This window comes from Ornithodoros turicata, chromosome 6 (genome assembly GCF_037126465.1).
Source record: "Ornithodoros turicata isolate Travis chromosome 6, ASM3712646v1, whole genome shotgun sequence".
NCBI classification, from domain to species: Eukaryota; Metazoa; Arthropoda; class Arachnida; order Ixodida; family Argasidae; genus Ornithodoros; species Ornithodoros turicata.
Window position 1 is genome coordinate 73,702,933 of NC_088206.1, and position 22,595 is coordinate 73,725,527.

The window sequence follows — 22,595 nt, forward strand, 5'->3', positions numbered from 1 at the left end:
TCATTACGTCATAACCATGTGCGAGGTCATGCTGCACCCAAAGAAGCTACAAATCTTGGAGTCTCAAAAACCTTTATTGTAAAATCTCACGGGATTGCGAGGGGTCGAAATATACACGATGGACAGACTTCAATCTAATGGCACTGGCTCCAATGGCTCTTCTAGTGTCTCCAGGTCAAACATGAATTCTGGAAAATAAACACCGTGGCATTATACAGCTACACCCTTTAGCGATAGGCCTCCTCATTTTCTGCTTTTATGCGAAAGCTTAGAGGAGTCTGCAACTACGAAAAGTTTAATTGCTGAGCTCCACATACTCCTATGGGCAACACACTTTTGCTGACTAGAGTTGCAGCCAACACCGACATCAGCTGTTAATCTAAACAGGTTTGCCTCTTGCGAGACAGATACACATATGCGTGATGTCTTAGGCCCATAGAAATACAACAGCCCAAAAAAATTAAACTTTTCTTATTTGCTTTATCACATAACAAGGCCCCTCCAGGCATTTACCGCGCAAATCAGAAGATGAGCCCTTGTGAAAAGTCAGAAGGAGATTGCAGGAGTGAAAGCAAAGTTTTGACCATCAGCGGAGCAAGTCATATAAAACCAACTACAGTCAACAAAGCTATGACACTTCGGCCCACACAAAACATCACGCAGCCTGTCACCGCGTACTTTTGAACCAGGAGGTATGGGTCAAAGGGAAGTATGGGTCAAAGGGAGGGTCTCATCCGTTCGTCAGTTTCGAAACTAGTGTCCTTTGTATTCCTCATGGACCACCGCATCTAAAATCCCACGTGAAATAGCTGCTGTTAATTTTGACGTTATTTCCTATTTCGAATAGTTTGACCGTTATTCCGCAGAATGCATGACAAGGGCAGATGCTGATATACGCTCAACAGGATGTTGAGTAGGCTGGAATTCCCTTCCTCGCAAAGCTAGAAAACATCACTCCCTAAGAACCAATGAGGGCGTGACCTCGAGGAAAGGAAGCCCCCTTTCCCTCCTTCCCTTAGGGAGTGATACCACGCCACCATAGCCTCTGCAGTTGTGGAAGCGGTGCTAATCTTTAAAATTTGTTTATGTAAATCTAAGCACTTTTCAAACTAAAAAAAAAAAAAATCAGCAGGCGCCAAACAATAGCTTCATGGATAGGCTTCCGGATGCGACAGTCCCTTTAAGCGTTGATTTTTGTACAAAGCTGAACTGACCCTCGTAGCACGGAGGAGTGACGTAGAGGATGGGAAAACAGACAGGTGGTGTGAGGGAGACATTGGAAGGTGGTGGACATGCTAGATGCCCTCGCAAGCTTCGCAGGACTTTCATGTCCTTTTCGGTTAGTCTCTCTTCCTTTGGCAGGATGTCCAAGTAGTCTGCAAAATATGGTAGGGAAAGCTTGAGAGGAGTTCTCAAAAGATTGGCACGTCGACAAAGTACCGGTTAAGTACTTAATGAGCGAACCCCAGAAGGTTTAGGCTTACTTTCTGCCTTTGTGCGCAAATTGGATTATGTGGACCCCAAATTCACTGGCCCGTACTGCCATTAATACCCAAAAACCCTATCAGTCTAAAGTCATTCAGTCAGTCATTATCTAGAAGATATTATTCATTAGTCATTATCTATAAGAGACTATAGAGATTATATTAAGTTGTTGCACTCATTTGTAAAGTATACCTAGGTGTGAGTCAATAGGGAAGCTGTTTCATCGACACGCTATTTTGTGTATTACTTAGTCACCTATAATTTGCAAGGCTGTAAAGGCTGTGTATGTGTCAAGCAAAGTCCACGCTCCTTCTGTGCCACTGTGTTTCTCCCCAAAACCATAAATAAACTGAGTTTCATTGCACATATTTCATACAACGAACCAGTTTGAACTGATCCAGGCGTCGCCCTGCAGCTGAATCGAAACCAAACCTACGTGTCTGCAAGGAAAAATGAACTGCAACAATAAAATTTTTGTTTCGGCACACTGGCCACAACACACCCGCAAGCCATTAATATCCTAGGGACATCCCTACAAGGTCTGGACATCCACAGGATATCTATGGGATGTCGTACAATGACATTTGCGTTTTCGGCAACATGGGCCGTGGATAGCTCCCTAAGGCCCACATGGATCTGTGGCATCATGTCACAGAATCTCCGTGATATGGTCATCAGTTATACCAATTTTCCCAATGATGAAGTCTCAGCTGGAACGCCTTTATCGTGTAATAGATACATTTCAGGATAGTAGTAACAATTTCCTCGTTCGTCTTAAGTAACCCGCATGGTTTTAGGTGCTTCAGAAGTATCCACAGGCCAATCTAGCGGAGAAAGACATTAAAATCCCATAGCTTACCAACGTCTTTGATACATTTCCTGCACTTTGGTTAACTCGCTTAGTTTTTGATCGTAAGAATTTCGGATGATACGAATATTTTCTGCTCTTGTTCATGGATCTTTCCTAGATTTGAGACAGCACTCGAGGTCTTAACACTCAGTACTATTTCCAGTTTTTTTTTTTTTTTTTTTTTCGGTTCCCCTTCCCATAATCCGACAAGCTAACAGACTATCTGTTGCGCAGGGCAGAGAAGAGATTCATTGGGGCCAAGTCTGTACAGTGCTCTAGACCCGGTAACAAAGCTCAATATTGTAGACCACAAATGATAACTAGATAGAAACGGAAAAATGTCAAACCATCGTCAACTTGAGGGAACATGCTTTCAATCTCGGAGTCACCTTCCTCCTCTTCAACAACATCCTGAAAGAAGAAAAATTTAAAGCTCTTCTCAACTGAGATTTTTAATCCATCCATTTGGAACTGGGAAAGATGTTTTGTCTCAATAATGGCACGAACGTGGAACACGAACTTGACAAGCTCTTAGTGACGAGCAAAAGCTTTTTTTTTCTAGCGTGTTTTCTCAAATACCTCCAGAGCGGGAACCAGATATTCATTCCAGTCTGGAGAAGAGGGTGCTGCATTGGGAAGACCTACAGAGAGAACATTGGTCATGATCGCACACCTTGTAGACGTGGCATCGGGTGTTTCATGAAAAAAAACCACCGTGTAATTCAGAAACAGTCGATACTATCGAAGAACTTCCCTTTTGGTAAAAATCCTCGAGGCATTCCGCAAGAGCAGGGAGTGCCTCGTTTGTGAAATAAAAATCCTAGAATATGTAGGCCAATGCCTGAAATTGCGGGGCCCTAGTCGTAACGGGTCACCTTTACAACAGTCGCGGCATCAATTTCGACCACCACCACAACCGACAACACTGAACATGAAGAGAACTCAGTCGAGTGAGACATTGCCTGTTACAAAGCTTTCCACTCCAGGAGGGGATGGGGGTGGAGAGAACATGTCCCCTTCCTGCACGACGTCAGACCCCGTGCGGGCGTTGGATGCCCTACAGTGACCCCGTAAATTGAGCAGCATGTGCGCCGACAGACGGTCTTCTTTGGGAAGGATGTCGTAGTCATCTGCAACACGTTCATTCCATTGTATACTCTGTTCTAAATAAAGTGCGTACTTGCGCTCACCAGCGTAGTCGTTATACAACGACATAGTCTCCACTTCAGACGACAGTCTTTCAACTTTGGCAGGCTGAAAAACAAACGGTAGACGACATAAGCCAACGTAAGGGAGCGGCCAATGTTGGGAAGGTACCTGTTCCCGATTTGAATCAACCTTGAGACAGGTCTTTGCCTTTGCGCTTCGAGCCTCGATTGTCTTTCGAGACTCCAGCATTTCGTTGGAAATGGACCCTGAAAGTGTCGCGCAACAATGGCTAGCAAGTGGTCACGTTTTAAGGTGCACAAACACACATTTATTTGCGCGTATAAAACGAGTTACGTGTACATGGGTGGCATCAACTAGGCAGCAAAGAACGTCCCTTACAGCTAAAACATGAACAATAAACGCGGAACTCTCGTTTGGCCGCGTCACACTAGAAAGACCTCGATCGGCTGATTTCAACAGGAAGCGGATGTCAACGGTCATGAGACGCGCAAGTTTTTAGATTTCAGAGTCGCACGGGACGACAGCGGCACCTGGCCTAGCGTGACCGTGAACGTCGACAAATTAGCCAACAAAGTTGAGGCGACCGGTTCTTGTGGCAGTGACATGTTTCATGAAGGTCCGTGAAACGAAAATGATAAAATGAGCTTCTGCAAGCACCAAAAGCACGGGTCCCATTGCCCAATCCTCCTGCCAACACTGTACAAAACAAAGGGGCAGGTGTGTCCCCCTTGAGAGGGGGCAGCTCTTGCGGGGTGCAATAAAGTCTGGGTGAACAGGACGCTTGTGTAAGGGAAATAGAAGACACTTGGCAACGCAAAAAAAAAACGCAAGAAAACTGAATACAATTAGCGCCCCGTTTGCTCTCTGGAGTTGCGGTTTCGGGGAACGAATTAAAATCACGCGACGTACAGAGACAATCGAAACGCACGATTACAGCTTTCAGATTTCTTATTTGTCTGTGTCACATTAGATATGCCAGAAGTAGAGTTTTCATTCGACAATGATAAAACAGTTATACGTGTCACTCCCGAGTACCCCAAAGTACCCCAAACTATGCCAAGTTTCACCTTCCAGTGCACAAAATGGAAAAAACGTGGCAATCGCCTCCTTTTATGCTTCAGCGTCAGCCACTGCCGAAAAGCCTGCTTGTACAAATCTTACAACAACCGCGCTCACGATCACATGCTCTGTCTGCGCAGCGCGACTGGAATTGGAGTTGTGAAGAACAAAATCAGCGGATCAATCCCTGCGTAGATCACCCATTTACCGCGCGTTGACGTTGCCAGAGTGAGACTGTGCGCCCGACACGAACAGAAACAGTTTCGCCGACAACGCTTGAAGGAAATTGAAGTCCCGTCATTGTAACGTGACACTGCCCATTGTGTTCTCTGAAGAATTTAGTGCGTAAAATGGGAACTCACCATTTGATGACACATTCTTAATTACTGGATGGAAGCAGTCAATGTTGCCACCTGAAGCCTGGGGAAAACATGTAATGCGAACAACAATGAAAAACGGACCAAATAACAAATCGTACACATTGCAGATTGAATGGAAATGGTCCTGATGGCAGTGGAGAATAGATACTATGCGAGATATGCAATATATAAAAAAAAAGCAAGAAGTCATTATACAAACAGCTCAGTTTGTCTTCTTTGCTTAATGTCACAGGATTTTCACATTTGTTTTCCCAAGGTAAACACACGAAAGAGTTGAGGATAAAGAAGCTTTGTTGCAAATTATTTGTTTAGCAAAAACAGAATTCTTCGGGTTGAGATGTTTTTAAAGTGACACTTTCAGAAACATGCGCGTGAAATTAGTACCACAATGTTAGAACTTGTTCGACAGCCTATTTCGTAAATTTTTTCTCCCCAAAAATTGACAGATATTAAATAAATGAGTCGTACAGGATAGCACTATCTCTGCAGCAGGGGGAGCGTCAAAAAATTGTGGCAACATGCTTTCGTACAGCGTGCAGCTAACTGTATCCGCAGATGATTATTTCCCAATTCGTCCGCTCCTTCGAGAGAACTGAGCAGCAGCAGCATCGTCATCACCGCCGCTCTCCAATCATCGTCTTCATCGTGGCTCATCCACAAAAGCGATGGGCGCAAGAGAGGCCACGGGAGTTCATCGGCCGTCGACGCATCGACATCTAATGAACTCTTTAATTCGGCGTTTTACCGACCTAAAGCATTAATAAACGTCTATCTTGTCTTTGGTAACATGGCTGCTGAAAAGGCTGTTTCAACTGCCACGTGACCATCTTTCGGGTTACATCTTTCCTCGATCACATGCCTCTGGCTGTGGTACAATTTAAAATTATTTCACGTCAGCTCCACAAGGACTACGGGTTTATGCACCCTGGGTGTGCGTCAGAAAAACCTCACACCCATCCCAGATATACACGCTGGTCACATTTTCTCCCCCCCCAAATTTTTTTTAAAGGAGTAGCAAGCCAGCACTTGCCTGGCTGACATCTCCTTTTTGTGTGAATAAACATATACCCCCCCCCCCCCCCAAAAAAAAAAAATTGTGCTAGTCCGAGTGTCTGCCTCTTTGCACTTACACTTCCATAGACTCGAGTTCCAGAAATCTTGGCTGAACTGTTGGCAACATCCGACAGGGCTTGCTTCCTGCCTTTGCTCAGGAGGGATTTTGGTGTTGGCAGATCCCGAACAACTGCAAAATACAAACTGTCAGGATGAAATCACTCTGATGGCAATGGAATAAGGTCTTCCGCTCTGAGGAGGTAATTAACGAGACAATAACAGAACCCGGCTCACAATAATGCAATCGGAAGGTTTTCATCAACCCCCATAATTGAACCAGTCAAAATAAATGCGGCTGAAATCGAACAAGTCCAACGCAAGCACCGCAGGTTTAACGAGTCGCACAAATTCGTTAATATCTGTTTAGTGAACGCAATTGTGCACCTTGTCGAACAGCGCACTTAAAAACCGCTAATCGAGAGTTCCTACCGCTGTCTGGTCTTGTCAACCTTTCGTGTTCCTATGCCTCGAATGACCTTGCATGTCCTTGAGGCTTATTGCGTTTGCGTCAACAATAATGAAATGGTAAAATAACGTAACCGAAACTAACCTAATTTGTTGTAAATAGAAGTTGTGGTACTGACGCCAAAGGTGACGCCAACTGAAGGAATGCCAAAAAATATGCCATCTGAAAATCAATGCGCGGTGACTCGGCCTTCATACTTGACGAATTCAAACACCTCAGGGAAAAGAGGTTCTGACACCATGTTCATTTCTGACATTTGAGACGTACGGGTGTCTGTGTCGTCCCTAATCGTGTAACCTGCCGAGGCCAATTCTCCTTGTTTACGTCCTTTATGCATGGTTTACGCCAAAATAAGGATTTTATGTCCCGCCTTCAGTCAAATTGTTAGGAGATTTCACGTACTTGTGTTAGAAGAGCTGCTTGAACGGTTCTTTGGCCGCATGAAGGTGCTGACGTCCGAGTTCTCGGCGCTAGTCGTTCGTATGGGGGATGCCATGGCACAGCTTGACAACGGGCGAACGCTTGTCTAAAAATGCCGTCTGTTGAGCTGGACTGCTTCGCAAAAAGGCCTTGTGCACAGCACAACTGCTGTGATATAATGACTGATGTTCAGCGTGGCGCGTGTGGCGTTTAAACCAGTTTAAACCTCGCTCGTTCAATGTAACTGAATACGGCACGCCGTAGTCCCGTAGAAGACTAGAAGCTTCTATTTTTATTTTTATGCAACAAATATTACTCCAAATTAATTACACTATAAAATTGGAAATATAAAATTTGTGTAGAATTTTAAATATAATAGCAATACATACAGCAAAACCCTGTCGAATTCTCTGGTTTGTTGATGATGAGATGATGAGGTCGGATAAGGCCGGCCGAAACAGCTATCCAGTGCAGCGACCGACAACGTTTCGCTTCGACGTTTCGGTTTCACAGAAATCACCTCGCAAATATGAAAACCAAAGATATATTACTGCAGTGCTAAGACTGCCGTTCAGTGCTTTGTCTGAGATTTGTTTGTTTAAGGAGTACCCACTAAAAGCTGCTATTTAAATAATACTGATCGATACTATACGTAACAGAGGAATTTGCAAGAGCACACTGTCCCGAAAACGACCTCCGCGGGTTATCATTTTTTGATTGAGAAGAGATACTCGATGAAAGCAATTCCTGTTCTGCCAGTGCGAAAAAGAGTAACAGCTCAAAACTGTTCTGTTCGTGCAACTTGTGCCAAACGTCAAAATTTTACTGATATTGTACACGCAATGGATACTGGATGAGCGATGAACCAAGCTAGTGGTTCATGACTTGAAGACCCGAGACGAGGTAGGGACGATAACAGCCAAACACAAACACGGTCTGGGGTGTTCAAGTCATGGATCGTCACCACCAGCTCGCTTGCTACTTAACTTTCCTTTCGTTAAGCTAGTGGGTCCGCTTTGTCAGAAATTAAGCAACGAGGCAGTAAAAAGCAAACTACGACATATACCAACTCCTAAAAACTCCTACGTATCCTACCGGCTATCCAGCGATACACGATCGGCGCGCGCAAAAGCACATTCGGCGCCATCTATTGAATATGCAGGGAACCTTCTTCGGCGCCGTCAGGGTAACAGAGCATGCGCAGAAGCGTTTGGAAAAGGTCCATTGTGCAAGAGGAAACTCTTTACGTGAACAGGTTAGTGAAGACAAGGCAAAAAATTGAGTCACGTAGGTTGAAGTATGAAGAAGGCTGAGGTGAGTTGGAGACAATTCTTCAGAAAAATTGGTGAGATGAAGTGAGAAAATTAAAAACAGTGAGGTGAGGAACAGTTGAAAAATGAGGTTGAGGTGAGGCAAGGAAAATATCTCCCTAAAATTGAGATAAGTTGAGGAAAAGCGACGAAAATTGAGACGAAGGCAAAGACTGTGAGGGCATTTGCACCCCTGTGGCACACACTCAAACCATGAAAGCAATTCAAGCACAAACATGAGGTGTACGTCAGCATTTCAAATAAACGAAAAAATTTTAATAAAGCCACTAAAACCACTTTGTATCACGACCACTGAATGTGCAGACTGAGCATGCCACTGACTAACATGTTTTTTTTGTGTGTGTGTGTCCTATCTGCATTTACAACCGGAGCAGTTCAAAGTTTCCCAGGTTATTCATTTCTGACCAAGCCGGGTGCTGAGCTCCATCCATAGCCGTGGCCACACGATTGTCTGCGCGCAGAGCGTGCCTCGCGCCACCAATTATCGCTCCACATTCGTTACATTTCCCTTCCTGCATGGCTCCTCCGCATTCAGTGATGGCGTAAACATGACCATTGGGGCACTGATACCAGTGTCCCCGAGACAAATCCATTGCGCCTAAAATTTCTCTCTTTTCGGTATCACTGACATTGATGACGGCGTCTCCGGCGTACTTCTGCGCCCGTTGCAGAAGCTCTTTCACATCCTGGTCACGTTCGAAACGAAAGATGGTCGTTACGAGAGAGAGCGCTTCTGTCAGACATGTCGTGACTTTGTCGTTTTGTGAATACGTTTTGACCATTTTAAGGACTTCTGCCAGAAGTTTAAGTCTATAAACTTCTTGCGCAATGTCTTGGAACCGCTGCGGTGTCGCTTCGAAGCTGGTCTGTACGAAAGCCAGTGCGGTTTTGTGCAGATTTGCGATTCGCTCGCAGAGATGCGAGTCATAGGCTGGCGGAAGGGAAACATAACTGAGCTGGTGGTGCACAGCGGAGAGGTCTTCGAAGAAGCTCACAAAATTCTCTATGTTCGCCTGAAGTGTATCTTTGCTTTCTAATTGCTCTGCCAGACGGTGCTTCGGGAGGTCGGGTGAGACGAGGGCTAGTCTGTGCCTCAGTTCTTGCCCCTTCTCTTTGGTCAAAGGCATTAATGCCTTTCGTTTCACCTTCTCGATGCCTTCGAGACACTGTTTGACGACATTTGCGTAACGCAAATTCTTGCGTATGGGCGTTTTGCACATGGGACACGTCTTCACCTGGATCGCATCGGACGACTGTTGCATCCAGCTAGTCAGTCCGGATTCCTCGAGGACGTGTCCGCAGTCTTCGAGCTGAACGAAGCGTGCGTCTTCTTCCTCTTCGGTGCCAAAGAAAATGGACGTCAGTTCCTCCCTGTTGCAAATCCTGCACAGTTTTGGACATGGCTCTCCGCAGAATCCAACGCAAGGATGTTTGCATAGAGGGAGGATCCTCTCGCATGGCTTCTGGCACGGTGGGCGTAAGCACGGTTGGCAACATAGCTGTTCGCACCTCTGATGCTTACACTGCCAGAGACACCTTTCCGAGCATGGCACGCAGATGTCTCCGCATTTCTTTCTGCAACGACTGTGCTGGCATTCGTTTTCGCACTTAAGTCGGCAAGGAGGGCAGTTCATGGCGCACGGTTCCTTGCACTCGTGTCCGCACACCAATACACGGCCGCACTTCTGGGAACATTTTTTGTGAAAACGGTTCTGAAAGCAGGATCCGCAGGTGCCCTTGCAAGGGTGTTCGCAGGACAGAGTAGACGTGCAGGGTGCTCTGCAACGTGCAAGAACCTTTCCATAGTTGGCAGCATCTTTGCAAGGTAGCGAGACATCGTGGCCACATTTGGACCGTACGGTTACCTTGACGTTACAGGCCGTCGAGCAGAGTGACCCGCATGGCTCCGGACACAGGTGGCCACACTTGAGAGTCTTGATGCAGGGTTTGCGACATGTCCAGTCACTCGGAGACACGGAGCAGGGGATGTCCGCCCAGTGTTCACAACTGGGAATCTGCGTCACAACAGGTACTCTGCACGGAGCGCACGTCTCGTAGCATTTAAGCCTGCAGGTGTGGTTACGAGCGCAGATTATTTTTGCGCATGGTTTTGTGCACTTCATCTCTTTGTGCTCAACATCGTAAGCGTGACAGATGCGACTGCAAGCGTGTCCGCAGATGAGGCGCGCGCCGCAGGGGAGGTTGCAGCCGCCCTCGGGTACCTTCCGGAAGTCGGCTGCGCTTGAAACGGGTGTCAATCGCTCCGGGTGCCTCGGACACTTGAGGACGAGGGTATTACCAATGGCCGCTTTGGCCTGCAATGTCAACGTAATCCCTTCCCACAATTTACTGGACCGTGCCATCATTTCAAAATTCCCGACACAAAACAAGCCCTCACGGGCCCGCGAGAGTGCAACGCAGACGCGGTTCCCTGCCTTGAGGAATCCGATGTTCCCTTCCGCGTTGCTCCTCACAAAGGACAGCAAGATTATGTCATTCTCTTCACCCTGAAAATTATCCACCGCCGTGATGCGAACGCCCGCAATCATTTCTTGTTTGGCAATTTTTCTTAGTAGAAACACCTGGCCTGAGTACGTGGTCAAAATGGTGATCTGCGATGGTGCGTACCCTTGCAGGATCAGGTACTTGCATAACTTTGCCAGAAACTCTCCCTCATGCTGATTAGAACGGCTCTTTGAGTCATCTGCACCGGACTCGTGCCTGTCATGGGTGAGAAAGAAAAGGTTGCACGAAACACCGAGGACGTCTTCGTATTTGAGGACAGACTCGTCGTTGTCCAGAGTCCTGTAGATATGCGGAACCAGGAGGTGGACAAAGTCGGGCCTCATACGATGCTGTCTCTCTAGCTTGCTGCACTGCATCCCGTTCATCAGCATGCGTTCGAAAAGGCTTACGTCCAGCTTGTAGTGCTTGGCCAACTCGTAGACACCAACAGAGGGTCTCAGTTGCTGGTGGTCCCCAATGAGGATGAGCTGCTCCGTTGCTGGCGACAGCGACGTCACGACGTGCGTTTCCAACAGCTCCGCGGCTTCTTCTACGATGACGATACGTGATCTCAGTTGCTCGACGAGGGAATGAAATTTGGCAGCGCCAGTTGTCGTCATCCCCACAACATGGGCAGACTTAAGAACAATAAGGTCCTGTACTTGTCGAAGTTCTTTGAGCTCACTCATCTTCTGGCAAAATTCTTCCTGCAGTTCCTGCAGGCCTGTCTTCACTCTTGTCACATAGTCCTGCACCCAGCGAGAATAAAGCCTCCAGCGGTCGTTCCGTCGCAACCTCCAGACATTGGTGACGTCTGCAGCTTCAGCTTCGGCCATTGGCTCATGTTTCTCTAACTCCTTTCTAAACCCTTTTCTATGACCTTGTAGCCTCCAGACATCATCTTCATTCAGCTGGACAACTTCATCGACCACCCTCATTCCTTCCAGAAACTCAACCTCGTCTTCCTCTTCTTCTACTACCTCCTCCTGAACAGCGTCAGCGGCCTCTGGGGGCTGGCCAGGTGTGAACTCGAGCCATCCTTCTATGTCAATATTCGGTCGCTCGAAGAAGCTCTCGTAGCAGTCGTGATCTACGACTTCCTCGAGATCTTCCAGAAAGAGAACAGACTTTGTTGCCCTGTGGATTGCTGCTTGCCGTTCTTTCAGCAGTGCCTTGGTGTGTTCCAGCTGCCGCCTGACATCTCTCAAGTTGACATAAAGGTTTTGCGGTATGTCTCGTCGTTCCTGGTGGGTCCTTCGCAGCTCGGCCAGCTGGTAAGTCATTAGATGTTCATTTGTGCAACGACCACCAACTCTTACGATCTGCTGAGTAAACTGAAGAATGCTTTCTAGGAACTGGTCAAGTGCACGGTTGGTGTAGCAGACGACAAGTATCGGTGAAGAGTTGTACCACAGACACTTGTTGCGGAGCAATATGTCTACTATGGTAAGTCCGACAAACGTCTTTCCCGTTCCGGGAGGCCCTTGAATGATGCTGAACTCGCTCGTGAGAGCTGCGTGGATGGCCTGAAACTGGGATTCATCCACTGAGACGTTGTTTCTTGACGGCCATCTGTTCCTGTCACAGACCTTCGTCGTTTCGAAAGGCATTCCGTTTTTCATTATGGGTGACAAATCGTAGTTAGCAAGCTGGCTTAGGTACGGTGGAGGCCTGGTTTCTACGTTCACTTCCACAATGTACTTCTGTAGCGGTAACGTATCAGGTGTTAGTTGTTGCAAAGCCAGGAGGTTGTGCTTATATGCTTCAAAGTAGGAGGACGTCTCGATCATGACGAAGGGGATATCCTGTCCAACGTCGGCCACTTTTCTGAGGTCGGAGAACTGTACTGGAAGCTTTCCTTCCGACAGTAGCTGCACATTTCTCTGGACCACTGTCGCAAACAGCATAGTTTGAAACCCATCCAAAGAGAAGGCAATGAGTGACCCGGTCAACAAGCGTTTTGACGTTTCCCAGTTGATGCGCTTCTCTGTCTTGAAGGTCACATAATGCACCAGGCCCGCGTCTGTACAGGAAAAGCCAGCAATCCTCGTGTCAGTGTACAACCTGACATCTTTTAATCTATCTGCAGGGCCACCTTCGAGCGAGAGATAATCCCTAATTCCTTCTCTCAGCGGCCGAATGAAATCCTCCCTCAGCAGCCTAAACTGTACGTCTAGATAATGCCAGACGTCGTCGTAACCACCGTTCAAGATGTTCGGTCGCAGGAATGGTTTCCTCTCCGTAAGGATGTCTTCGATGCCCGGTATAACCGGTATTTCCCTGAAGTCGTTGGGCGCAGTCGACACAGTTGGAGCTCTGAAAACTGAAGGGACTTGTTTACACTCCATCAAGTCCTGGAGGCAGTCTGGTACAGTTAATCCTCTGGCTCGCAGCACATTCATGGCTGACTCGAGACAAGGCAGGAGCATGGTTATGTTACTGTGGACGTAATGCGGGGCAATGTCCCGAAGGACCTTGAGCAGCGTCACCACGTTGGTGAAGCCGAGCAAGGCTTCTCTGGGGTCGGCAGAGTATCCCTGAAGGGCTGAAATGTATTGCAGAAGCCGCAAGAGGAACTGGTCATCGATCACAGTGTTGCTGAAGAGCTTCATCACCAGGGCCCTGTTTGGGCTTTGACTGGCCTTCAGCAAGGCTTGCAACACTAGGCCCATTATGGGAGAATGTGAGACCTTCAGGAGTTCCTTGAAGCCGGGGTTGTCACCCAGGTCCAGGACGATCTCGGTGGGATCCTTTTCGATTATTTCTTCCAGTTTTCTCCGGCCCATCGGATGCATTTTCCTGGGTTCCCCATCTGTGGTAGAAAATCATTTGTGACGGCGGTCACAGACAAGACAACTATAGTCATTGCAGCTGTCATTTTATTCCGAGCTTCACCCTGTCCCGACCAGGTTATTCAAAGTGCTAGCTGACTCAGTAGTATGGAGGGCAAGCCCACATGAGCTACGGTTACCCTCAAGTTCAAACCACACTTCACAACTGCATTTTTTTTTAACCTGATACAGAAGCCCCTCTTATTGTTTAGGGCTTTTTCGTCTTTAGGATGATTTAGTAAACAACTCAAGGTTGTACTCAGTTTGAATGCAGTTTTTATATTTACCCTAGATAGCATTCTTCGGATTGGTTCCTAAACACCTTTTATATGTGGTAGCGTTGCATAAAGTTGCCATTCTGGTGTGTCTGTACTACTTTGCAGCCTTTGTTCTAGCCTGCTGTAAACATCATTTATTTTCGGGTATTTCATTTGTGATAATGAAACATGTATGGGTTTCTAAATGTTACAATATGAACCGTTTCAAACTTGTTGTAGTTGCCAATGCTGTTTTCATATTTTAATAAAGCAACTTAACGTGTCAGAGTCCAAGTGCAGCAACAGGTGGCTCGAACGATTTAAGAACCCAACGTTGCGTCATTAGGGTTGCCACCAGGCCGGTATTATACCGGCACGGCCGGTTATTTGCGCGCTCTGCCGGTTGCCAGTAGGAAGGTGATACCGGCAGCCTTTTGCCGGTATTTGTGGCTCAAGACCTTTCATAGGGGCTTTTACGGAGTTTCCCCTTCAACATTCCACTACAGCTTGAATAAATCTGGAGCCCAGACCCAACTCCACAGTCACCAGTCGTTTTCTTAGTTATTGATTATTATTATTTTCATTGTTATTCATTACATCTTGTGTTCGGAAGGGACAAGAGCAGTGGTTGTGCAAAGCTGTTGGTAGTTGTGTCGAGCCAGCTAGAACGTCCCTCACCCACTTTCCCTTTCCCACGGGCCTTTCCTCCTTTCCATCTATTCCAGCGGTATTTTTCACTCTGAAAGGTGGCAACCCTATGCGTCATCCGTACGTCGTGTGGCGACCAACAAAGCCCAAAGGCAAACGCAGCTCTCTCACTACTTTCCAATTTACATCAAATTCTTTCCTGGTCCCGTTTACTCCACGGTTTACGCCATCAGCGGTGCTCAGAAGAACAACTGACCTCTACGTCGGCCATCGTGCCACTGCGGAGCACCGCGTCCCCTTCCTCTTCTGCCTCGGTGGTCACCCCACATCACCTTCTGCCTGGAAATATTTAAGTGGCCCACACTCCACTGAATTCCGTCGGCAACGTACAAATTGTGTCGTTTATTATGCTGGTTAGAGAACACACAAGTAGATTTAGATTGACGGCAAACACCCAGATCGACAGGTCCTTCGCAACGAAAGTGACTTCTACTGAAGGAAGTTTTACGGCTTCCGTCGTTATCAGCGTGGTCAATGAAAGTGGACCTGAAATCTCCCGACTGTGGCATCCTCTGTGTGCTCAAAAACTGGAAGACAATCGCGCCAGCAACAGAAAAATACTCTCAAGGTGGCCTGGGGTGGAGATGTTACCTCTGTGTGAGACATCGTCGGGTCTGTTCGATGCTTCAACATCTAAACGGGAAGGGGTAAAAGTACACCTTTTGTGCATGGTACAGACTGACACATGTTTCTGCCTTGAATCTCTCACAGTTTTTGAGCACACAGAGCTCAAGTGGACGTATCCTTCTTGCCAGAGTAGGGAGATTGTCGACTCCACTTTCATCGATATACAATGAAGGCAAAAGATCCGTAAACCTTCCTTTTGTGGATGTCACTTTCATAGCAAAGGACATGTTGGTCTAGGTGCTGCCCCGAGTTCTCTTCAACAAATGTGTTGCTACTGAACGTCGTCCCTTGTCTATCCGTGTCTACTCGTGCGTTCCCTCATCACGAAGATATACCGATGCGTTTGAATAAAGTAGTAGCGGGGACGCAAAATCGGTGCTTTTCTTTTCTCAGTTACTTCTTGCGTAAAATAAAAGTAAGGATTATTCTGCACTGCATATATCATCTACCATGTTTTATAAAGATTTGGAACTTGTTCTTCTGTTATGTTGCGAGGTACTTTTTTATATCGTGTGTATGCAGTGGCCTAGAGAAGTTGAGCCTTTCGAATACACGATACGGAGCAGATACACACCCACTTTGTACAAATGTGGCCTCTACAAACCAGGTTAGTTATACCAAACGAGTGAGCGAAGGAAGTACTCATTTATTTTGTCACGAGGGCCCTACGCAGCAACTTTAGCTGACTACTAGAGCTTTACTTTCACACATTTCTGTCGATGGCAGCCACCGGGAAAAAGCTTTCTTTTTTTTCTTTTTGACAGCTTGAAAAGCCTGGGTGTAATACTGTATAAAGCAACAATTAAAGGAGCGTGGAAGGCACTTGGAGCATATATCTTTTTACTGCGTAATGTGAGCATACTACCTTAAGGAATATTCCATTCGAGTGCGAATTTACTGAGAAAATTGCGTCGCGAGGAAGAGCGCAGCAGTAACAACCTTGCCCAGTGGCTCCTAGAATATCTCGTGACGCCAAGTGGCGAAGCGTTTTTCGTTGGCAAACTGGGAATCACCTGTTGCCACCTGGAATGCCAATACAGTCGGAACACGGGAAAGAAAGAAATCGCTCGCCTCAGCATTGGAGAGGTACAACATCGCAGACTGGCAGCTGAGGGGGACCCGCTCGAAGATCGAAAGCTCTCTCGCTTCCCCGCTACACCCAGAGTTGTTGTGCGAATGTGTGTCCCGGTAGGATGCGTAATCGGATTACTTTCTAGTGCTTCCGACATATTTGTTCTCGAGTCTTTCCATACTCCTTTAAGCGGTCGTCCGGTGTGGGTAGGGACGATTTTCGACATTGTGGGAGAAACTTTACTACTATTGCTCACAGTAACTGCACCTGTACCTCAGTTACTTTTTTCGTGCAGTAACCGAAAGAAGCACATAAATGGTTTGGCCCTCTCAGAAGTGGCAGCTCCCATCGTCTATGCAGAGACCGGTTCACAAACAAGGTTCAGTTTTCATCTAATGTCCACTATGCCTGCCATATACTGTCCATCACTGAGGATTCACAGTGCATTTTGTGTTTGTAATTAAGAGACATTGTGGTTCTTTTGCGAAAGATTAATATGGTGCATCCTCGCTATACCTCCCACTACAAATAGCCACATTCCATCCACGCATCCCCAGCGTATAACATCTGTTCCAAGCAGTGTGACTACACATAGTCATCAACTTTGCAAAGAAAGGGATAGCTTACCTTTTATGATTCTCCATTGTGTTACCTGCCTGTAAAAGTATATGCAAAAGGCCTCAGCTTACGCCAGGAATCAAGAAACGACATCGAAAGCGTCAGTCGTGGGTTACCCGGTTTTTCTGAAAAAAAAAAAAAAAAAAATTTGCATTTGTGTGTTCCAGTAATTGAGAGCTCAGCAAAGAAAGTCACGTCCTGATGACCGACTGAAAGCAGTTTCCTTTTCTATAGAGACTGCCTCACGAACTCTACTCGAAGCGAGTGCCTTTCGAGGCCTTCGGCCAATTCCTGGGTCTACGTGGAAGCTGCCAGAATCTAGGGTTTCTCTTTCACCTTTTCTGCGCATGATGCTTCGCTCAGTTCCTCCTCAAAGTTGACAACAGAGCACAGATGGCATACAAATAATCTTCTTGAGTGAGGCTAGTTGGTGCAACAACCAGACTGCCAGGATATGCTCACATCACCTTGTGACCATCATTGCATGAAGTCCTGCTGCCACTGATTTCTCTTCTCCACAGATAAACCTCTAGGGTTTCAGTGGGTGGGCTATGTACAGGCGTACATGTTTATGGGGATTGGTAAGACCAGCTGGACAAATTCACGGAAATATATTTGTTCCGCAAGGAAAAAAAAAGGGGGGCTGCAAAAAAAAAAAGAAGAAGGAAAACAGCTGGGGTGTACACACCGGGCCTGGGTGGAGTATGCGGAAAGTCCTACCTGCCGCATAACCGTGACCGTTTTTCCTACGGGTCTCGAATAACTCAGTTGTACAAAATAAATGGTGGAAAACTCTGAATTATCGGGAAACAAAAACTCCGAACACCTTCCGAGTATATGCAAACAAATGAACTCTGAACACCTGGAACCTCCTACCGATCTGTACGTGATATATTTGGCCTTACGACTCACGCAGTCCGATGATGAAATGATGACACTTCATTCAGTTACACATTTGCGAGGTCCTAACATTCAAGTCGAAAGTGTCACGAACTGAAAAGTACAGTTTGTCATTGTCACCCGATGAGGACACGGGAACATTTAGAAAAGGCGCACTAAGATGATAAAACGAAACTATGCGACAAGCTCAAGTTTGTCAGTGGCGCGTGTAGCATGTTACCTTTCATCGCGAATGTTTCTCCTTAGGTCCAAAAACGAAGGTGCAAATCACAACGGTTTCTATATAGAAAGAAAAGGCTCATACCGTTTGCTTCCGTTGATAAGTCAAGTATCAAGTACCGAAGCACCGGTCCGGCGGCCCGCCCGACTGAAGAGGTTTGCAGACATGTGACTGACCATGTGACGACGTGACACGTGACCACAAAAGGAGAAAGGGGAAAGCGGGGAGGCATACACACGCAATGTAAAATCCCTAGCAGACGACGTTCGTCATGTCTTCGGCGTTCTGTCATATATACTTGTAGACAACAACGAAAGATCGCTTTAAAAATAAGAGGAAATCGTCTTGGTTGCTTTCTATTGCGCTGCCCAGTCAATGATGTTGACAGCGTCATGCAATGACCAGATAAAGTAGCCCCACATTTTCGCACAGAGCGGCCACGACGGTGCATTGTACAAGTCGAGAACAAAAATCGTGGTAACAAACCCTGCGCAATAAAATCGTTAGTAACGCGAACTTCGCTCCGTGTATTTACAATGAGACGTGGCAGTGTACCACAGCTGCATCGCCATACCGCTGCGTGTGCCACACAAATCGACGCCTACGCCTAGCGGCAGCTAAACGCAACTGTGTCGTGACCGCATATTGACTTCTACACAGGAAAATCGGGATGCACGATGCACGGAGAGCAACGTTTGCATGGATAACATTTTTAGGGTGTAGTTCCGTTGACGGGCTTGTGGCAAAAATTAGCCGGCGTGTTTAAAAGCGGAATAATGTGCTGAAGTGAAAGTAGACTATATACCGAATATATATATAAAAAAAAAACAAGAATTACAAAAATTTGTGGTCTAAAAGTTTTTTTATATGCATTTGCTCAGCCTAACGGATTCGAAACTTGCCATCTTGCGAAAGGTAGGGTCGTTGAAATGGGCTAAATCACCTCACTTTAGTGAGGCTAGTCCAGGTTCTACAGATTGGATGGGGCGGGAGGGGGGGTCTTGGGGTCGCCCCCCCCCCCCCCCCCGACCCCCTCAGACACACGGAAACGACTTCTGAGAGAGGCTTTGGGCGATCCGCAATGTGGGAAACTGTGTCAGTGTTGCTTCTGCATCTATATTCATCCGGCTTACTGACGCCTTTTGCAACTCGTGCGTTCGCTTGACCTTCTGCGTAGTACGTATATAACCTTCCTTGTTATTTGAAGACTCGTCCCTCTGTATGCCCAGACTCAGGCTTTTACATAATGGGGAAACAAACCCACGAGCGTCAAATTTTGTGCTGACAAATTTCCCCAATTTCAGGATACTATATAGTAGAGGACCACCGTAGACCAAGAATTAGTTTCGTTTTCAGGCACATTAGGACAGAAAAAAATCGAACTAAAAAGGAACGTAGTACGTAGCGATAGCGAACGAGCGCCGTTCAGCCCTTACGGACGAAAAAGGGAAAGCTTCCGGGAGCTCCCGGCGCATACACTTGACGTGGGCAACGTATCCCCGTGTTTCAGGTGCAGACCAACCGGGCTGTCCTTCAGTTCCGCTGCGTTTGCTCAAATGGCTCTGCTGTCACGGCTGCCGTAAGCGCACCTGCCGTGGTCTGTACACGACAACATCTTATAAGACCGTATAAGTCCATGTTAGTGTTTTTCAGAAACCGACAAGACTACGGCGGTGTACCAAATTTCATCGTTATTAGACACGCGTACAATTTTTAAAGCTCTTTCCAAATGCGTCCAAAGACCTTGCGACTACATCTCGAAGGCATAAAGCATAGTTGCACAAAGAAAAGAACAGCCGCTATTGTTCATCTGTTTATGTTCATTTTTGCATACAGTAATGATATGTACATTTGATGAAATGGCAGTATCTTAAAAACGAAAGCGGCAGCACACACGCACGAAATATTTTCCCTCGAAACACAGCCGCAAAATGAATTCATAACATGCTTCTATACAGAGAGTTTTTGCACAAACGGTTTAAGGATCCACTCGCTGTTGAGCCACGTTGGGATCAAAGTGCTCCGGCAGCACTCCTTGTCTGTTCAATCGCCTTAATTCCATGTGCTCGGCAAAGCGTTCACTGTCCAACAAACAGGTGACATACTGCAACACTAGCACGGGAACTGATCCATCTTCCACGTGACGCATGACGACGTCAGAGATGCACCGAAACACGCAGAATGGCAAGAGAAGCTCTTCCTGGTGTCCACAGTAGCTCCACCTGGTTGTATCCCTGCGCACTTTACTAGGGACCCCACGAAGCTCGAGTATCAAAGGCCACGGGGAATTGGCGAACCTTAGCGGCACCTCCATCGTCGACGAGGTCGATAGGAACTGGCCGAATATGATGCAGTCCCCGAGAAATTTGTACACGTCCACGTTGGATATGCCACGGTAGAGCGTTCCAGGACCGCCAGAATCTTGAGAAAGATAGAGGACGGCTTCAAGAAGCAGCCACCAGAAGGACTTGTATCCAAAGTCTGCCCACGTGCCATCATCCCGCGCCGTTAGCGAGCGGCAGTCGGAGTTGAAAGCCCGACAGACATTGGGAAGGCGCAATGCGTAGGCACGCAGTACGGCCCCATAGTGGAACGGGGATTCTTGGCGCGCTACGGTCACGTCCCAGCTGTGCTTCCACGCTGCTTCGTACCTCGTTTTCATTTCAGAACGGAAGTTGTCGCGGACATAAGCCACCGACATATTCGTGCCATCTTCCACAAAACGTTCCACCCTGTCTCTGAGGGCCAACACGAGAGCGGGTCGCCCACGAGTCCGTATAAACCCACCCCTTTCGTCCTCTGGGTACCACTGGACGCCAAAGTTGTTACATTCCACATTGCAATCGTAAGAAGGGTACACACGATTGTCACTGAAGGGCCCAGCGGCCCAGACACGACAGGGCGGGTCGTGTATTTCTGGATGCACCGGAGAGGACAGAGTATCACTCGAAGGAGGACACTGGAGAAGTGGTAGAGGAGGACTGGCACCGGCGCAGCCGTTGTAGTACCTTCTCCGTCCGGGCGTTGTGTTCCACGGATCGTAGCGATATTGCTTCACCCAGCTGTGTGGTCTCCTGTTAGGTCGTCCTCTGGAACAGTTGGGACGTCCAGGTCGGTTGAAACCCATCGGCGAAACACAGTTTCGGAAGCTGGAAGTATGAGTTGAGGCAGGGGAACAGTTTACTTTAACAATTTACTTAAAGAGTGCATATGGCTCGTGCTTAAAACCTCGAGGCCGAGACGCTAACTGATTCTCTCCTCGGCAGTCTAGAAACCTGAGAGCGCGCTATAAGAGCGACCATAGGTGTTCAAAATGCCGGATGCCTGTCGGCTTGCGTTATCTGATCCTAGACTACTTGATCTGTTTGTATAGGTTCCACGCCAGGCAGCACAAAGTTTTACGCGAGGGATCTACGCATTGATAAAACTTGCACAGATGAGATACGGCATGTTTGGAATGCTGTACGGGAAGAAGGAATCAGTGCACACCTTGAAATCCTCTAGACAACAGCAAAGTCTCCTCTTGGAATAAAACTAAAAGAAAAGGGACGGATACAACAGAGCGGACCAAACAAACGTTTTATCAGCAAAAGTAGCTGGAATGATAGTACTCCCTTTTAGTATCGCGGAAGGTGCAAGCAGGGACAGCATGCTCGACACGCCATCTAGGGTCATCCGGACCCCCTCTCGATTCACCACTGGCGTGCAAGTGCCTGGTTACAATTGGCAATCGAGGGTATAATTGTAAGGACACGTAATAAGGACAAGAAGATATGTCACAAGGGCTGCATGGCATCACAGAGTGATATGGAAGTTCAGAGCAAACACTGCGCACCAAGAACTTCCAGAGGTAAACTATGTACGCAATGACTGGAGGGGAGAGATCACTCGGGCAAGGACAACAACCGTCCTTCCGGACTTGGAAATGGGAGAAGCGAAAGCGGGATACCCATCTCCGTTTCTAGAAATAAACTTCCACTTTCGCTAATCACACAGTCTGCGCTCGTTTGTACAGTGACTGTGCCGCCAGCCCGCCACCTATTTAATCTGCATATAGGAGACTACAATGTATCACTTTGAAGATACGGCGGACGCAAGAGGATAAGGTACAAAAGTGCTCAACATCTATCTCTCTATCTTTTTCAGTTTCTATCCCTTGCAGGCATTGAAAAGCGGGATTTACGAACAATTTCCGTAAAGTTTTCTTCGTGTATCGCCAAACTGGAATGACGTGCCTTTTCGTCCCGCAACATCCCATTTCCCCAACCGGCTCTTAAACGGCTGGCAAAGCTTTCGTAAGCAGTTTTAAGAATTCATAAAGACGTGACACTGTATCATAGCCCCCTTTGAGTAAGGTGAGGCTCACCTGAAAGAATGTTCTGCTTCAAATTCCCACACTGCGAATGAGAAACCGTTTTACGTTTAAATGGACCGGTCAACCGTCTGCTCCCTATTTCGTCGGCATACTCCGTCAAGTGGCGCTGCTGTTCAGAACGTTTTCCAGTCATAAAATATTTTCCCCTCCAATACTTCCTGGAAGGTTCGAGTTAATGCGAACTACTACTCGCACATTATAATTAGCG

The 22,595-nt window shown here is 47.1% G+C and overlaps 3 protein-coding genes across 6 annotated transcripts; all 3 read right to left on the bottom strand.

Moving 5' to 3' along the window:
* Positions 1-55: 55 nt before the first annotated feature.
* On the bottom strand, positions 56-7,191 carry LOC135397368 (uncharacterized). The gene is made up of 10 exons (XM_064628922.1): positions 6,926-7,191; positions 6,075-6,187; positions 4,927-4,984; positions 3,653-3,750; positions 3,526-3,589; positions 3,298-3,465; positions 2,915-2,976; positions 2,683-2,746; positions 1,215-1,376; positions 56-188 (listed from the first exon to the last, which is right to left on the bottom strand). Exons 1-10 carry the CDS (start codon positions 7,017-7,019, stop codon positions 130-132), a joined length of 942 nt encoding a protein of 313 aa, XP_064484992.1. The 5' UTR covers positions 7,020-7,191; the 3' UTR covers positions 56-129.
* A 1,304-nt stretch (positions 7,192-8,495) lies between these two features.
* LOC135397363 (NFX1-type zinc finger-containing protein 1-like) lies at positions 8,496-22,495 on the bottom strand. 4 transcript variants are annotated; one of them, XM_064628915.1, is made up of 4 exons: positions 22,379-22,495; positions 16,902-17,017; positions 14,772-14,854; positions 8,496-13,591 (listed from the first exon to the last, which is right to left on the bottom strand). In XM_064628915.1, exons 2-4 carry the CDS (start codon positions 16,916-16,918, stop codon positions 8,634-8,636), a joined length of 5,058 nt encoding a protein of 1,685 aa, XP_064484985.1. In that variant the 5' UTR covers positions 16,919-17,017; positions 22,379-22,495; the 3' UTR covers positions 8,496-8,633. The 4 variants fall into 4 exon arrangements, with proteins under 4 accessions (XP_064484985.1, XP_064484984.1, XP_064484986.1 ...); XM_064628914.1 differs by lacking the exon at positions 22,379-22,495 and adding an exon at positions 18,097-18,203; XM_064628916.1 differs by lacking the exon at positions 22,379-22,495 and adding an exon at positions 18,097-18,191 and having other exon boundaries at positions 16,902-16,930.
* Positions 19,813-21,611, bottom strand: LOC135397367 (uncharacterized). The gene is made up of 2 exons (XM_064628921.1): positions 21,502-21,611; positions 19,813-21,161 (listed from the first exon to the last, which is right to left on the bottom strand). Exon 2 carries the CDS (start codon positions 21,137-21,139, stop codon positions 19,991-19,993), a length of 1,149 nt encoding a protein of 382 aa, XP_064484991.1. The 5' UTR covers positions 21,140-21,161; positions 21,502-21,611; the 3' UTR covers positions 19,813-19,990.
* Positions 22,496-22,595: the final 100 nt, after the last annotated feature.

Bases quoted from the DNA above. Each gene is read 5' to 3' on its own strand.
- LOC135397368 (XM_064628922.1), bottom strand. From the start codon at position 7,019: ATGGCATCCCCCATACGAACGACTAGCGCCGAGAACTCGGACGTCAGC. The intron at 3,751-4,926 runs GTGAGTTCCCAT...CGACACTTTCAG, and splicing joins TAAGAATGTGTCATCAAATG to GGTCCATTTCCAACGAAATG. The intron at 189-1,214 runs GTCAGTTCAGCT...TTTATTTTCCAG, and splicing joins CACTCCTCCGTGCTACGAGG to AATTCATGTTTGACCTGGAG.
- LOC135397363 (XM_064628915.1), bottom strand. The intron at 13,592-14,771 runs GTCAGTTGTTCT...TTTCTACCACAG, and splicing joins GCACGATGGCCGACGTAGAG to ATGGGGAACCCAGGAAAATG.
- LOC135397367 (XM_064628921.1), bottom strand. From the start codon at position 21,139: ATGGGTTTCAACCGACCTGGACGTCCCAACTGTTCCAGAGGACGACCT.